Source organism: Mauremys mutica, chromosome 12 (genome assembly GCF_020497125.1).
Source record: "Mauremys mutica isolate MM-2020 ecotype Southern chromosome 12, ASM2049712v1, whole genome shotgun sequence".
NCBI classification, from domain to species: domain Eukaryota; kingdom Metazoa; phylum Chordata; order Testudines; family Geoemydidae; genus Mauremys; species Mauremys mutica.
This window is the reverse complement of record NC_059083.1, coordinates 68,267,271-68,282,113: the sequence shown is the minus strand read 5'-3', so window position 1 is coordinate 68,282,113 and position 14,843 is coordinate 68,267,271. Positions and strand designations below refer to the sequence as shown.

The following is a 14,843-nucleotide window of genomic DNA, read 5'->3' as shown; positions in this document are numbered from 1 at the left end:
CAGCTTGCTTGCCGCCTTCGGCACCCATGCCATAGGTTGCCTACCCCTGGTGTGAACCCTTACATATGTAGGTCAATGTAAGCTAACTCTAGTGTACCAGGCCTCGTCTTGTCACTCCTAACATTGGTAAATATTTACTCCTAGGGGTATTCTGTGCCAAAAGATTAAAAATTCCGCACACTATTTTCAAATTCTGCATATTTTATTTGTCAAAATAACACAATATAATCACACCAGTTTCGGTTATTCTTGCTCATTTATTTCAAAATACTGGTCAGAAAGTATATCTGTAACAATACAGATCTTTCTCTGGCAAAACCTGCTGTCTGGAGTTGAACCTGTGGGGTGAAATAAAAATGCAGAAATTCATCAAGGACCAAAATTGGGTATTTTTCTTCACTTGCTTGCCACTGCCTTTCTCCTCCCCTACACTATATAAAGAGGTTCTAGGGGAGATTGAGGGAGGTTTTATACCCAAAGTTAAATTCCCCTCTAGAGAGGAAAGACTCTCTATAAAGGTAACTACTTGATGTCTTTGAGAGACAAGGTACCTGAGGTAATAACCTTTATTGGACCAGTTTCTGTTGGTGAGAGGGACAAGCTTTCAAGTTCCACAGAGTTCTTTGGGTCTGGGAAAGATCATCAGTGTCACAGCTAACACAAGGTGGAACAGATTGTTAAGCATAAGGAGTTAATGTTGCAAGAAACCATTCAAAATGAAGTGTACAATTAATACTTCTGCAGTCCTAGGACAAAGGAGAGTTAGTGGGTTACAGATTGTTGTAATGAGATAGAAAGCCAGTGTCGCTATTGAGTCCATGATTTTTGGTGTCCAGCAGAGTTATGAATTTAAACTCCCAGGCTTGTCGTTTAAGGTGTTGTGCAGGTTTCCTTTGACAAATTGGACTGAGAAGTCAGATACAGAGTGTTCATTTTGTGAAAAGTATTCACCCCCCGGGTGATATGTTGATTTGTCTTTTATTTTTTTTCTCTGACTTCATTCGAGAGCATAGTGGATTATCTTGTTTCACCCACATAGTTGTTGGGGCATTTGATTCACCAGATAAGGTGCACCACATGTGATAGGCATGTGTAGGCGCTGTGGATCTTGTGTTGTGGGGTATTGATCATTATAGCAGTGAAGATAAGACTGCAGGTTTTGCACCTCTTAGGGCAGTGTCTGGTACTGGTTTTAGTTGGTGTATTCTGGTCTGTGTAGAGCTTGCTTCTGATAGTTGTTTGAAGGCCAGAAAAGGCGATTTGGGAAAGATTTTTAAGGATCTGGTCCCCATCAAGTATGAGTTGCAATTATTTGATACCCCATATGGGTTCCAGTATGGGGTGGTATGTGATAACTAGGGAGGTGCGGTCAGCGGCTCTTTTTTTTTTTTCCTGAATTGGAGCAGGTTTTCTCAGGGAATTAGGGTACCCTGTTTCATGATGTGGTCTGCTTCTCTGATGGAGAAGTTTGATTAAGGTGATTTTAAGTGTGTCCTGGATTTTCTCCTCAGAGCATATTCTGTGGTATCTGAGTGCCTGGCTGTAGATAACTGATTTCTTGGCATATCTGGATTAGTTGCTGGATCTGTGAAAGGGTTCTGTTGTTGAAGCTGATTATGGTGTTCAGGAAGTTGATGCTGGTGCAGGAGCATTGTAGAGTGTTTGATGGATGGGTGGTGGTAGTTCAAGTTGTGGTGGAAATCTGAGGGAGTTTAGGTCATCAGTCCAGCAGATGAAAATATAATTGATGTATCTCAGGTATGTCATTGACTTTGTGGAGCATGGTCCAGGAATTCTCCCTCAAGGTGGCCTATGAAGAGGTTGGCATATTGGGGAAACATCTTAGTACCCATGGCTGTTTCCATGGTTTGGACAAATTGTTTGTTGAATATAAAGTTGTTACGAGTGAGGATGAAATGGATGAATTTGGCAATGTGCTTGGGCTGGATATCTGAGTGTTGTCCATTTTCTTGTAGGTATTTGAGGCAGACAGTGATGCTATCATCATGAGGGTTGTTGGTGTATAGGGAAGTGAGATCCATTGGCCAATATGGTGATCTGAGAGAGTTTGTTGGTTTTGTGGTGTTTGTGGAGGAAGTGGGTTATGTTCTGGAGGAAGCTGACCCTTTGTGTGGTGAGTGGTTTGAGCATGGTTTCTGAGAGTCCTGATATTTCCTGAGTAAGAGCGCTATGACCAGATATGTTGGGTCTGCCTGGGTTCCCTTGTTTGTGTTTCTTGGGAGGCATGTAGAAGATTCCTGGTGCGTGTTCATGGGGGATGAGATGGTAGAGTTTCTCTTGGAGTTGTCTGTGGAAGGATTTGGTGAAATCCTTAAATTCCTATGTGAATTGTGATATGGGGTTGTCCTTGAGTTCTTTATGGGAAGTGGTGTCAGGGTTGTCAGTTGGCCTTGTTTATGTAGTTGTCATGGTTGAGAACTATGATGTCACCCTCTTTTGTCTGCTGGCTTGGTCGCTATTTGGTGGTTGGATTTCAGGGGCTGTATAGCTGTCTTTTCAACAGAGGTTGGCCCAATAAAAGTTCACCAATGGAAGTTGATCTAATGAGATATTACCTTGCCCAGCTTGTTTCTTTCATATTCTGGGACCAATACGGCTACAACAACACAAGCAAAAATGGAAGATGTCTTTGAGTCTAGTGCTCCCTCAGTTCAGCCTATTGCACTAGCAAAAGTGGCCAGTGTTGGAGAAATGCAGTTTTCTTGCAGTATGCAGGAGGAAGTTAAGGAAATGAAAATCAAATTCTCATCTTTCTGTAGGATTCAGGCAAACTGAATAGCCCTGTTCCTATTCAGGCAAACTGAATAGCCTCTGCACATTCACTCTTATGGGATGCACAGGCCTGGGCTGGAACATCCTGCTAGTGTGAATATGCAGAGTCCCTTTTGAAGAACCTGGGTTACAAGTAAGTAACCTTAATTTAGCAGCATCTATTAATCCGTACTTGCTGCCTCTCCAATGCTAGAAGGGATTGTTGAGGAGGAGGAAAGAGAAATGTTATGTCTAAGAGAACTTACCTCTCTTCCCCTCTGTTCTTCATGTGAAGGTGCAAGAGGCGAATTCCAAGTTTGACCAAGATGCATTACAGGAGATGGAATTGGCTCCAATCCAGAGGAAGATCGAAGCGCGGTCCGCAGAAGATTCCTTCACTGGCTTTGTGCGCACCTTGTACTTCGCAGACACCTTTTTGAGAGACAGTGAGTAGAATGAGCTCTCCCCCGGCCATACTCTGCACTAAGTGAAAAGAAAGCCCAGCACCTCCCTTGTACTCCCTGCAGCACTGAAACTATTCAGTCTAAAGCCAAAGTAAATGAGTGAGAGCAGAGCTGTTCTGTATGATCACTGCCAGCTGCTGATTGACCCATGACTAAATGAGTTCACCTTGGGGGAGAATTTGAAGTATGTGGTTTTCAAATAGGATGAAGCTTCTTTGGTCTTAAACGCCATTCATAGTCTCTTCACCTCTGACTCCCAAAAGTCAATCCCTTGACAAGAAGAGGATGTGGTTCCCCTTAATCCTGCTGGGGATGCATCAGATTCCAAACTGATACTACATCTGAATTTCCCTCTAATCATGTATGTGCTTGGGTTAATGTGAGCACACACATTTGCATACAGACAGTAGAACCACTCCATCATGTTTAAAAGTTCCTGGAGAGACATTCTGCTCATGGGCTTTATCCCTGCTCCAGGTTCTCGCCACTGCCCCTCCTTGTGGGCAGGCACCAATGGAGGCACAGTCTATGCATTCTGTTTGCGTGTTCCGCCAGCGGAGAGAAGGATGGATGAGCCTGTCCGGGCAGAGCAGGGTGAGTATCACTCAGTAGTGGGAATATGTGAAACGGTCCTAATGGGATCAGAGGGGCTGCCATGTACTGCTAGAAAGGTGCAAAGCTGTTAGTTATAAATGGAGAGCAAGATGACTTGGAAACATTGATTGGCCGGGTGAAGAGTTCAGATGACGTTTAGAGCAATAGTAGCTTGGAGTTCAGCTTTTGCTTATACAGTAGAACCTTAGAGTTACGAACGCGTCGGGAATGGAGGTTGTTTGTAACGGTGACCAAAACATTATGTGGTGGTTCATTCAAAAGTTTACAACTGAACATTGACTTAATACAACTTTGAAACTTTACAGTGCAGAAGAGAAATCCTGCTTTTCCTTTATTTTAGTAGTTTACATTTAACACAGTACTGTACTGTTTGCTTTTATATATTTTGGTCTCTTCTTCGGCCTGATTGTGTACTTCTGATTCCAAATGAGGTGTGTGGCTGACTGATCAGTTCATAACTGTGGTGTTCATAACTCTGAGGTCCTACTGTAAATCGGTTCTACTATCCCTTGAACCTCTTTAGTTTAAATTCCCATTAGGCTGCTGATGAAGGCACTACCCCTATACTCAGCCATTGAACTCTGCCAACAAGACATTTTCTCCCCCCCATCCTCCACTTTCTAGTTTATCATTCTGATGGGGGGCCCACGATGTCCCTTCGCTCCACCCTTAATAGTACGTGTGTATAGGGTAAAATGAGCCAGTTCTCTCAAACATGGTAAAAGTGGGAATCTGCTGTCTTGCTCATTTAAAACTCATTTGACCTTGTGTACTTAGTTAGGAGACAAAGACTCTAATTTATGGGCCAGTGGAGTCCATGGATCTTGCCTAAAATTATCACTAAAAGGTGACTCTTTGGAACCTTCATACGCTAAATGTGACTGTTCTGAAAATGACTGTATCACCATTGTGTGCTTTAGCCTGTGGCGATAATCCAGGAGATCTTAGTTCAGAGCAAAAGTACATTAGGTGACCAGCATCATTTAATTATTCCTGCTTCAAATACCAGTTTTTGCAATGACACTTGCTTGGACGGTTCGTATCCGTAGTAGTCTCAGACGACATGTTGATGATGGATGCTTTGGGGAAACCTGCAATAACAGCCTAATCCATTTATGCATTTCTTAAACCCTTGTCAGTTGGAATTTGGAAACAATGTTTGAATTCAGTTTAAATGCCCATTCTAGTTAAACTGGGTTCTAAAGCTGTTTGACCTCACAGCATGAAAGGAGTTGAATTATGAGATGCACATTCTAGCCTAGGATGGCTTTAACATGGCTGATGAAAATGCTTTAGAAACTACTCTTGGTAAAGTGTCCTTTCTAGAATCATGACTTTAGGGCAAGCAGTTAACTAACATTTTCTACAGATACAGGTGCTGGTGCATAAGCAAAGGAAGTAAACACAGAGAGCTACATAGGTCTCCTTTTATATTTTTAAAAAAAAAAGTTTGCTAGATGGAAGACTCTGGGTGTAGAAATGTACCATTGTCTCATTTCAAGAGGACGTATGTGAGTTCTAACATTGTATGCTTGTCACATCCTCTTAGCCGGTATCATACCTGTCTTTTTTTTTCTCACCCTTCTCCACATCTTGTCTGTCTAGCCAAGGAAATTCAGCTGATGCACAGGGCTCCTGTTGTGGGGATACTTGTCTTGGATGGGCATGGCACTCCCCTCCCAGAGCCGCTAGAAGTAGCACATGATCTTTCTAAGAGTCCTGATATGCAAGGCAGCCATCAACTTCTTGTGGTGTCTGAAGAGCAGTTTAAGGTAAATACAGTCCACATGCATCTCGTCTGATATAAATTCCCTTTTTTAAGGTATTAACCTGTACTCCTAGGGATGGATTACAGTAGCTCCTAGGAACTGCAGTGTAGGATTAGGCTCCCTGCCGCACAGAACATAGACTTGGTGTCAGGGCAGAACTAGTGCATGAAATGGACAAGTGGAAGTGGGAGTTTAGCATAATGCAGATGGAGAATATACGAATGTTTGTAGATTTATTTAAAACTCTTTGACAGCTGCAGGAATTGGGCATTGGGAGAAGATTTAGATTCTGCAGATTAGCGTTTAGGGGACATGACTCTTTAAAAAGGACACTGAGAATTGGCAAATGTTCAAAAATTGTTCTCACTGTTTTTGCAGAATAGTTCCATAACCAGTAATTGGCTAGTTTAAGGAAGGAGCCTCTAGGAATAATTTACCAGGGGATCTCCTTGTCATTTTAATGTGATAGAGGGGGCTGTTGGGTTAATCAGTTTTTCCCTGTGGATATACTTTGTGGCTGGAGGGGAAGGGGTTTGAGAGGACAGGAGATAAGTCATAATGAGAGTCTGCAATTTGAAGCCTTACATTTTCTCCCAGTGAAGTCAGTGGCAAAGTTCCCATTGACTTGAGTGAGAGCAGGAACAGGCCCTGAAGTTGAGACCATGGCTGGCTACACTTATGCCTGTTCAGTATCCTATGATATCCAGGCCTCATTTTAAGCAGGAGGCAGATTCAGACCTTCATTTCTGTGCATGCTGTTGGGCAAAGGTTCCCTATGAATCAAGGCTTTGTTAAGCAGGAAGGAGCAGCACCATTCCTGAGATGGGGTTGCTGGCAATGTACAGCGTGGAGGTGTATTATGTGGCTTTTTTCCTCCTGGCAGGTATTCACGCTGCCCAAGGTTAGCTCTAAACTGAAGCTCAAGCTGACAGCTCTGGAAGGCTGTAGGGTACGAAAGGTGACAGTCGCTAACTTTGGCAGCTGCAAGACTGAAGATTATAATGAAAATAACCTGGCCATCCTCACTAACCTGGGAGACATTCAGATCATCTCTCTGCCCTTCCTCAAGTTGCAGATCCGCTACCCCTGTATCCGTAAGGAAGACGTGAGCGGCATTGCTTCCTGTGTCTTCACCAAATATGGCCAAGGTAATGGCACAAACAGCGTAAGCTCCCCTAGATCACTCGCCTCTGCCATGTCTTCGGAACCCTTGTTTCACTGTTCTTTAAATTTAGCATTGGTTTTGCTTCCATAATGAGCACGTTGAATCCTCTTTGTAGCCATTCAGATCCAACACACATCAGATGCTAACTCACCTCGCAGTAGAGGGTGGTGTCCGTTGTGTTCCATATTTCTTGACAGGCCTCAAAATAAGACGTCTGTATTTTGGCATCTTCCTGAGCTGCTGGATAGCTCTTCCTGAGTCACTGCTCCACAAGACTTTCATTTCAAACTGGCATCTGTGGAAGAGCTCCTCCCAGGCCACTTGCTTTCCCCTTTCACATCTCCAAAAGGGAAGGAACCAAACCCATAGTGTAACTGTGGAAAGAGTGGGTGCTGCTCAGGCTCTTGTCCTCGGGGTTGTAGCTGAAAGAACTCTCAAACTGCAGGTCTCGGGCACGTGGCGCACAGCTTTAAAAAGAGCACAAAGCAATCATCAGTTGGTCAATTGCCGGCTTGACCCCTTAATGAGGCAGGTGCAGTATGCTTCTCCAAAGCCCCAGTGCATTGGTTTGGAGGAAATATAAACAAGATGCCCTTTCTGTGGAGAGTAGAGTACAATTAGATCTCATTTCCTTTTAGGCTGTGATTCTGGATTTTTGGCTTCTGAACATGCGTTCTCTCATGAAGCAAATGCCCTTTACATTTTCCCCTCTAGGTTTTTATCTGATTTCACCATCAGAGTTTGAGAGGTTCTCCCTGTCTACCAAATGGTTGGTTGAGCCCCGATGTGTTGTGGATACACCAGAAATTACAGGCAACAACTACTTGCACAACAAATCTGGCATGGAGAAGGCTACAAGGAAATCCAGGTAGGACTAGCTAAAAAGCTCTCTGTAGGAGCACTGTGCCCCTCTCTCGTTAGTGTTTCCGTTACAGCTTGTGTTTGAAGGATGGTCTACTTCTAAATCTAGTCTCCCTGGCTTGATCCGGACAGGACCATACTACTGTGAGTTCTAAATGTTCTTGTCATCTGCCCTTCTTCCCCTCCAAGCTCACTGTGATGCCTTATCTTGTGGAGCCAGAGAACCCTTTCTTTCCAAAAAGGACTGGACAGGGCTTCCTTTGAAGACTGTTGACATCGCTCCAAACTGATTGCCATGAGGTAGAGCCCTGCGCGGGGCTATTCTTCAATCCTGCTTCGCTATTATGGCAGCAGGTCCTGCGGGACTTGGAGGATTCCGGTCCCGCTGCAGGGCTCTACCATAAGGCAATGTAACTTTCTCCCTGGTCCTTTCCCTACCAGCTGTCTTACATTTCCCACTACCAACTTTCTATGAGTGACATCTTTTGAGGGCATTGCAGGCAACTTCCCACCTCTCCACTCATTTGCACTTTGTCATATTACTTGTTTGCAGTCTATTATGTAGCAGACCCGACTGTTGCTTTGTAGTTTGAACCCTGATGTTCTTCCTTGTGGAAGCAGATCTTCCCTAGAGGTGATGCAAGTCCCCTAAGAGGGGTGTTTAAGGAAAAACTGAGGAGTTCTAGCCACTGGGGACCTTCCCTGTCACGCACCATCCTAATGCTTCTCTCAGCTGCTTGCTCAGGACACCCCTCTGCATTAGCATGCGTGCTCTGACTGACCCAGAGGAATCTTTCCTTGTCTGATCTGCCAGATATGTAAAAGAATCTACTTGCTTCTCTGATACCTTTTTGAACCTTCTTCCCCAGGGAATCAGGCAGGAGTTCTGGTGACCCCGGAGAACATGATGGTAAGCAGGCAACAAATGTATTTATTTAACTTAGTGACATGTATAAACGTTTTTTAAGCCTTTGCGATTGGTTGGTCATATTTCCTTCAAAGAAAGGAGGTGAGAAGCTGTAGTGTTGGGAAGAGGGAGATTGTTCTCTCTTCGTGAGAAGTAGTCATCTCAGAACCTTCAGGTGGCCTGGATGTGTCAGGTTCTACAGCAGGCTGATCTTGGATTGTTTTTAGAAAGGGAAGCCCAGTCGTGCTATGAAGAAGGGATTGTGGGTGTGAGTGTGGAATCTTTGACTATTTAACGAGCATTTTGCTGTGATGCTGTCTCTAGAACAAGCCAAACTGGGCTTAAATAAGTATCCACCTCATTTTTTGCATTTGTGGTGCTTCCCATAGTTCCTGTCACTGTAGCGTTCTACGTACATATTGCCTTTATCCCCCATGAAAAGTTGTTGGACGTCAACCTGTTTTCTGCCTTTCAGAGAGGAAGTCTGGGAGGTTGATGGAACATGCCTTACTCAATGATGAAAGTGAGTGAGACAAAATTGGAGCTGCTGGAGGGGCAGCTGTGCCGGTTGGTGGGGGTGACGTGTAGCCTTCTGTAGTGGAGGCATGGACTGTTCATCCTCCTGGTTACAACAGACTGTTGCAGCTCCAGAAAGTACATAATGCCAGAATAGAATGATTTATTTGCATTACTGAGCCCCTAGGAGCCTCAGTAATGGACTAAGACCCCATTGGGCTAGGTGCTGGACAAGCACAACAGAAAGAGAATCCCTCCTCCAAAGATCCATATCAGCTTTATTTCATGGATTGGTGAGGGTGGGAGTGTCCTAAGGAAAAGAGATGATAAAGCTCCGTATAGCTGCCTACCCGCTTCCATTGTTGCCTAACCCTAATATACACAAGGAACTTCACTTTCCAGCAGTACCCAAGAATGAAGGGCCAATTGGAACTGGCTGTCTTCCTGGACTGCTAGCATGTTGATGCTGGCAGCATTTCTTCTGGAGACACTGCTTGGCTTCTGTGTGCCAGCCCCTTATTCAGAGTTTTGTAGTTATGTCAGAGGCTGGTGCTGCAGAAGAGGCAGTGATATTTAAAGGCCTGACAGTCATGGAGGAGGCAGGAAGACAGGTTTTAAAGGCTATTCTGAAATGAGGAGCAGTGGAAGTAGCATGTGCAATCAAACTCTTAAAACAACCTCACTGTAAATGTTTACTGATTCAAGCAGAGGATCTTGCACATCTGCTCCCACTTCTCACTGCTCTTTAACTGTTTGCTTTCCAGAAGTTCTGAAGGAGATCCAAAGTACCCTGGAGGGGGACAGAAGGTGAGTACCCTCTGACCAACCTTCCTTTCTCCCTGGTGAGCTGGTAAAGGTGGGAAAATGGGGAGAATATCCAGCACAATGGCAGATGCTAGTGCTTCACTGCAACATCAACTGCTCATATGTGTGTTGCAAACTGGTCCAAAGAGAAACTTGTTCTACGCAAGAACAACTCCCTTGAGTTTTTATGAATAATCCTTTGTCTCTTTCTCTTGGAGAAACAGAAGCGATCACATTTCCATATCCCAAAGGAGCAGGACTCTGAGTACTCGCATACAGGTTCAAATCAACCCACATTACTCTCTGGGCAGGCCACATGGGCTTAGGTGGCTGAAGATGGGACTTGGGACAGGAACTCTAGGGATCTAATCCTGGCTCTGCACTGACTATAACTTGGACATGTATCTCTCTGCTCCAATTCCCTATCTCTACACATAGGCAATAAGTTACCTCATGGGTGCTGGGCTTTAACTCTTGTCCACAGAACACTTTTTGAGCTGTTCAGGTGACGGGCTACAGAAGTGGAGATGAATGACTGGCATTACAATTGATGCAAAATACTTTAGCGCTTGGTGGGGTAGGAAACCCAGGGTTTCCAAGGATCTGCGGAGAGGATGAGTGACTGCCTGACACACCTGCATGTACCTATCCAGATAGGGTGATTGCATTGCACTGATGGACTTCGCTCCCTTGTCATTGCAGGAGCTATGGAGAGAGAAATTCAAGAAGAATTCACGTAGGACATGGACTAAGTAATGGAGGAGGTAAGTGAAGCCAAGGGCATTTCCAGGCTCTGGTGCAGCAACATGAGGCAAGAAGCGAAGGGTAGGCATTCCTAACAATCTGGTGCTTTACATTTACATGGCACTCCGCAGTGCGGCACTCTACAGCGGTGGTTCTCAACCATGGGTACGTGTACCCGGGGGGTATGCAGAGATCTTCCAGGGGGTACATCAACTCCTCTAGATATTGGCCTAGTTTATAACAGGTACATAAAAAGCACTAGCAAAATCAGTACAAACTAAAACTTCATACAGACACTGACTTGTTTATACTGCTCTGTATACTAGACACTGAAATGTAAGTCTAAGATTTATATTCCAATTGATTTATTTTATAATTATATGGTAGCAAGGAGAAAGTCAGCCATTTTTCAATAGCATTGTGCTGTGACACTTTTTTGTATGTTTGTCTGATTTTGTAAGCAAATAAAGTGAGGTGAAACTTGGGGTACACGTGACAAATCAGACTCCTGAAAGGGGTACAATAGTCTGGAAAGGTTGAGAGTCACTGCTCTACAGATCACCTCATCTGACTGGATGGGAGCCTGGTGGCTGCCTGATATGTCTGTGTGTTTGAGCAGCCTGGGTGCCACCCGAACAAACAAGTGCTGCCCAGTCCTGGATGGAGTGACACAAGTTCCTCCTAAAACCCTGTCTTGCATTTTGAGCTGTTGAAATTTGCTGTGGGCTCTTTTTGGGAGACTTGCTGGTAGAGAGAGGCTCTCTAACTGGGAGCATTGGGCCACGTAGAACTCCTTTGCATGTCACTACCCTCTCCATATCTTTGCAAGAAACCATGAGCAGGCTATGCTATGGCAGGCCTACGCTGCAGCATTGCTGCTTGTGCTGCATTCAGCACGGCCATGGGGGGAAAAAACCCCTTACAGGGTATGTATGTCTAGCCAGAGGGATAAACCAACTTGTCTGATGTGGATGTGCAGGCTGCCTGTTTTCTCTAAGGGAGTGTCTGGAAGCCAGGGCATAAGGCCTGTTGGGATTTGCATAAGGATGTGAGTTGATCTTGTGAGCATTGATGTGAACCCCAGATTAAAGATCAGACTGGCATGAGCTCTACAAACCTTCTACCCAATATGTTCCTGAATCGGGAGGGGGTTGGTGAGGGGGAGTTTATCTGTCCAGAATGATCCTAATATGGTGCCACATATTCTTTCCCTAAGCGGAATGATCAGACCTCAGCAAAGCCGCTGTGACTTCCTGGCATTGGATTGAGTGCCATAACACTACTGACTGGGAAAGCCGTCCCATGGAGAGGAGGCCTCTACTTCTCCCTGCACAGCAGGAGACAAAGCTGCAACTCACTCATGTCTGCCTGCCTCTCCTCTTCGTGCCTCACCAGAAACCACCACCTCCTTCTGGAGTCTGCCTTGCACGGAGGCCAGAAGCAGACTGCCTGCTCTGATGCACCACAAGCCTCTGTGTACGTCTTTGTAACTATTTTTAATGTTTGCACAATTCTCTCTTTTTCTACTGGGCTGGGTTTTAAATTATAAATGTTACTGCCCTGAGTGCAGAGTTTTAATAAACACACTGTTACCTCTGAGTGGTTTAAGATTATTTTTTGTACAATTTTTTAAATTGTATGGGTGTTTTGTTTTAATGGAAACGTATTTTAATAATGTACTTTTTAAAAAAAACAAACAAAAACCAAATGAAATAATATATCTGTCATTTTAGATCCCTGTGGCTGCTGTAATTGGTATTTGAATGAGGCATTCCGGTTAGGTTTTGTTTGACGGTACTGTTAACTGGTTTTACAGATTTGGGTAGAATCTATTTTTGTAGCTGTTCAGATTGGAGGAAATTTAATCGAACTTGATTTGTCTCTCAACACTACATTGCTCTTTTTGAAATAAATGAAAATGCTCAATTACCTTTGTGGTCATGGTCTGCTCCAGTATCTGCCACTTCGACAAAAGCCGGGACTCGCTGCTTTGCACGGTAGAAGCAGGGCAGCTTCAGGGGTTGGGACTCTCACCAGCATCTGCTCAGAAACTGACATGAAAGGCCAGTGTTGCTGATGAACCAATTCTAATTAGTGCATGTGTCTGATTAGAGGGAGGAGCTGTTAGCCTTCGCCTTCACGCTTGCCTCCTTCACCCACAGACTGGAGGGGCTTATGAATCCACCCCTAGAAATCTGATCTAGAAGCACTTCTAACTCGATCACATAGTAATTCATAGCATAATTAAAAAATCCTGGGGACTATCCTGTGCTGGTACTGAAAACTAGCTTGGGCACGGGGGCGGGGAGGAGAAGGAGAGGCTGTACAGTACATCCAACCAGCTGTGAGCCTTGTGGAGAAGCTTTGAGTAGGAGAAACACTTTTGTAAGAAATCTTTCCCTCCCTCTCCATCCCAAACCATGTGTTATCAAGCTAAAATTGATCTCTTGTTTTCATTACTAGGCCGTTAATCTCTTCCCCACTCCACTTCTGTTGGAGGATGGATGTTGATAAGGAAGAGGTGAATGTGTTGATCCACTGTTCCAAATCTATTCAAAAGGCTTATGAAGGAGAAGTTGGACTTGTTTAGACTTCCTGGTACTGGGGGCTGCATAGCACCTGTGTTTGAAGCAGTAACTCAGCTTTTTCAAGTGCTTGCTCACGTCCATTCACATTAGGTTTGTGTGCCTGCCACATGCACTGGTACCGGAATTATTTTCCTCAGTGGTATCCGTAGAGGACCAGCTCTGGCACCCTCTGGAGTGGCGCATGTATGCACAGTGTAAGGGGCACTGCTGGCTCCTCCCACCCTCAGTTCCTTCTTACCAACAGTGACGGTGCTGGAACGTCCTTTGCTTTGGCAAACCTCCCTGTCCAGAACTGTTCGTTGTGAACTGTTCTCCTGTAAATAGTTTATTAAAGTTGTTAAATAGTTCCCTTAGTGCATTAGCTAGTTGGAATGCTTGTCCTCTTTCCTCCCTGCCTGGACCTCTATAACTGCAGACTGATGGATCCTCAGTACTGTGGCTCAGGATTATATCCTCCAGTTTTTCTGCTTCCTCTCTCCCCATCCCTCTTCAGGGATCCCTCTCACGAGCCTGTTTCGGCAGCAGGTGCAGGGCCTTCTGCAGGCGGGAGCTGTGGAGGAAATCCCTCTACACCACAGGGGCTAGGGGTTTTACTCCTGTTACTTTCTGATCCCAAAGGGGGTCTGTCACGGAGTTGGGGGAGACAAGGCCCTGCACCCCCAGCTTCCTGCAATTCACCATGACTCTCAGCCAGCCAGTAAAACAAGATTTATTTGGATGACAGGAACACAGTCCAAGACAGGTCTTGCAGGTACAGACAGTAGGATCCCCTCAGTCAGGTCCATCTTGGGGGGCCTCCAACCTCGGCAAGATGCGGACCCAGGGGACATGGTCCCCAGAAGAGCTGGGGTTGCACATAAATGTCAAGGAGCTCAAGGCAGTCTGATTAGTCTTCCTGCCACAGCTGACTGGCAGAGTGTTGCGGGTGCTGATGAACATCATAGCCTCTATGTTCTACAACAACAGGCAAGGGGGAGCATGCTTGTTAGCTCTCTGTCAAGAAGTGCTCCATCTGTGGGACTTCTGCATCCATCATTCGATCCATCTGGAGGCTGCCCACCTCCCTGGCATGAGGAATAAACTGGCGGATCACCTCTGCAGGTCCTTTTTCCTCTCACCATGAGTGGTCGCTCCATCCGGGGATGGTCCAGATGCTCTTCCAAAGGTGGGGAACTCCCTGAGTGGATTTGTTCGCCACCAGATGGAACAGGAAACATCATCAATTCTGCTCCCTGCAGGGTCTCAGCCAGGCTGTCCCCTCTGACGTCTTTCTCCTGTCGTGGTCGGGGGATCTGATGTACGCATTCCTGCTGATTCCACTGATCAGCAGGGTCCTGTCAAAGGTCATGACAACTCGTGCTCTCTCTTGATCGCCTCAGTATAGCCATGCCAACATTGGTTCAGCACACTGATGGACCTGGCAGTAACTGCCCTCTGATTGCTACCCGGTCGCCCAGACCTCCTTTTGTAGGGTCACGGTAGTCTCGTGCACAAACCTCGCCTCCCTCCATCTCATGGTTTGGACGCTACATGGCTGAACTCAGAGGAACGGACCTGCTCTACTGAGGTACAGCAGGTCCACCTGGAGAGTAGAAAACATTCCTCTAGACCGACGTATCTGGCAAAGCAGAACGAGGT

General features: G+C 45.4%; 1 protein-coding gene across 4 annotated transcripts in view; it reads left to right on the top strand.

Annotated features, from left to right (window-relative positions):
* Nucleotides 1-12,546, top strand: part of LLGL2 (LLGL scribble cell polarity complex component 2) — a 52,855-nt gene extending 40,309 nt beyond the window's left edge. For 2 of the 4 annotated variants that reach the window (XM_044982726.1, XM_044982727.1), the window contains exons 17-27: nt 3,068-3,218; nt 3,714-3,830; nt 5,457-5,623; nt 6,504-6,768; nt 7,500-7,653; nt 8,516-8,556; nt 9,029-9,076; nt 9,834-9,876; nt 10,092-10,152; nt 10,576-10,637; nt 11,834-12,546. In XM_044982726.1, coding sequence (XP_044838661.1) covers nt 3,068-3,218; nt 3,714-3,830; nt 5,457-5,623; nt 6,504-6,768; nt 7,500-7,653; nt 8,516-8,556; nt 9,029-9,076; nt 9,834-9,876; nt 10,092-10,152; nt 10,576-10,629 — 1,101 coding nt within the window. In that variant the 3' untranslated portion in view covers nt 10,630-10,637; nt 11,834-12,546. The remainder of the gene's footprint in view (nt 1-3,067; nt 3,219-3,713; nt 3,831-5,456; nt 5,624-6,503; nt 6,769-7,499; nt 7,654-8,515; nt 8,557-9,028; nt 9,077-9,833; nt 9,877-10,091; nt 10,153-10,575; nt 10,638-11,833) is intronic. The other 2 variants (XM_044982728.1, XM_044982730.1) reach the window with 2 other exon arrangements.
* Nucleotides 12,547-14,843: the final 2,297 nt, after the last annotated feature.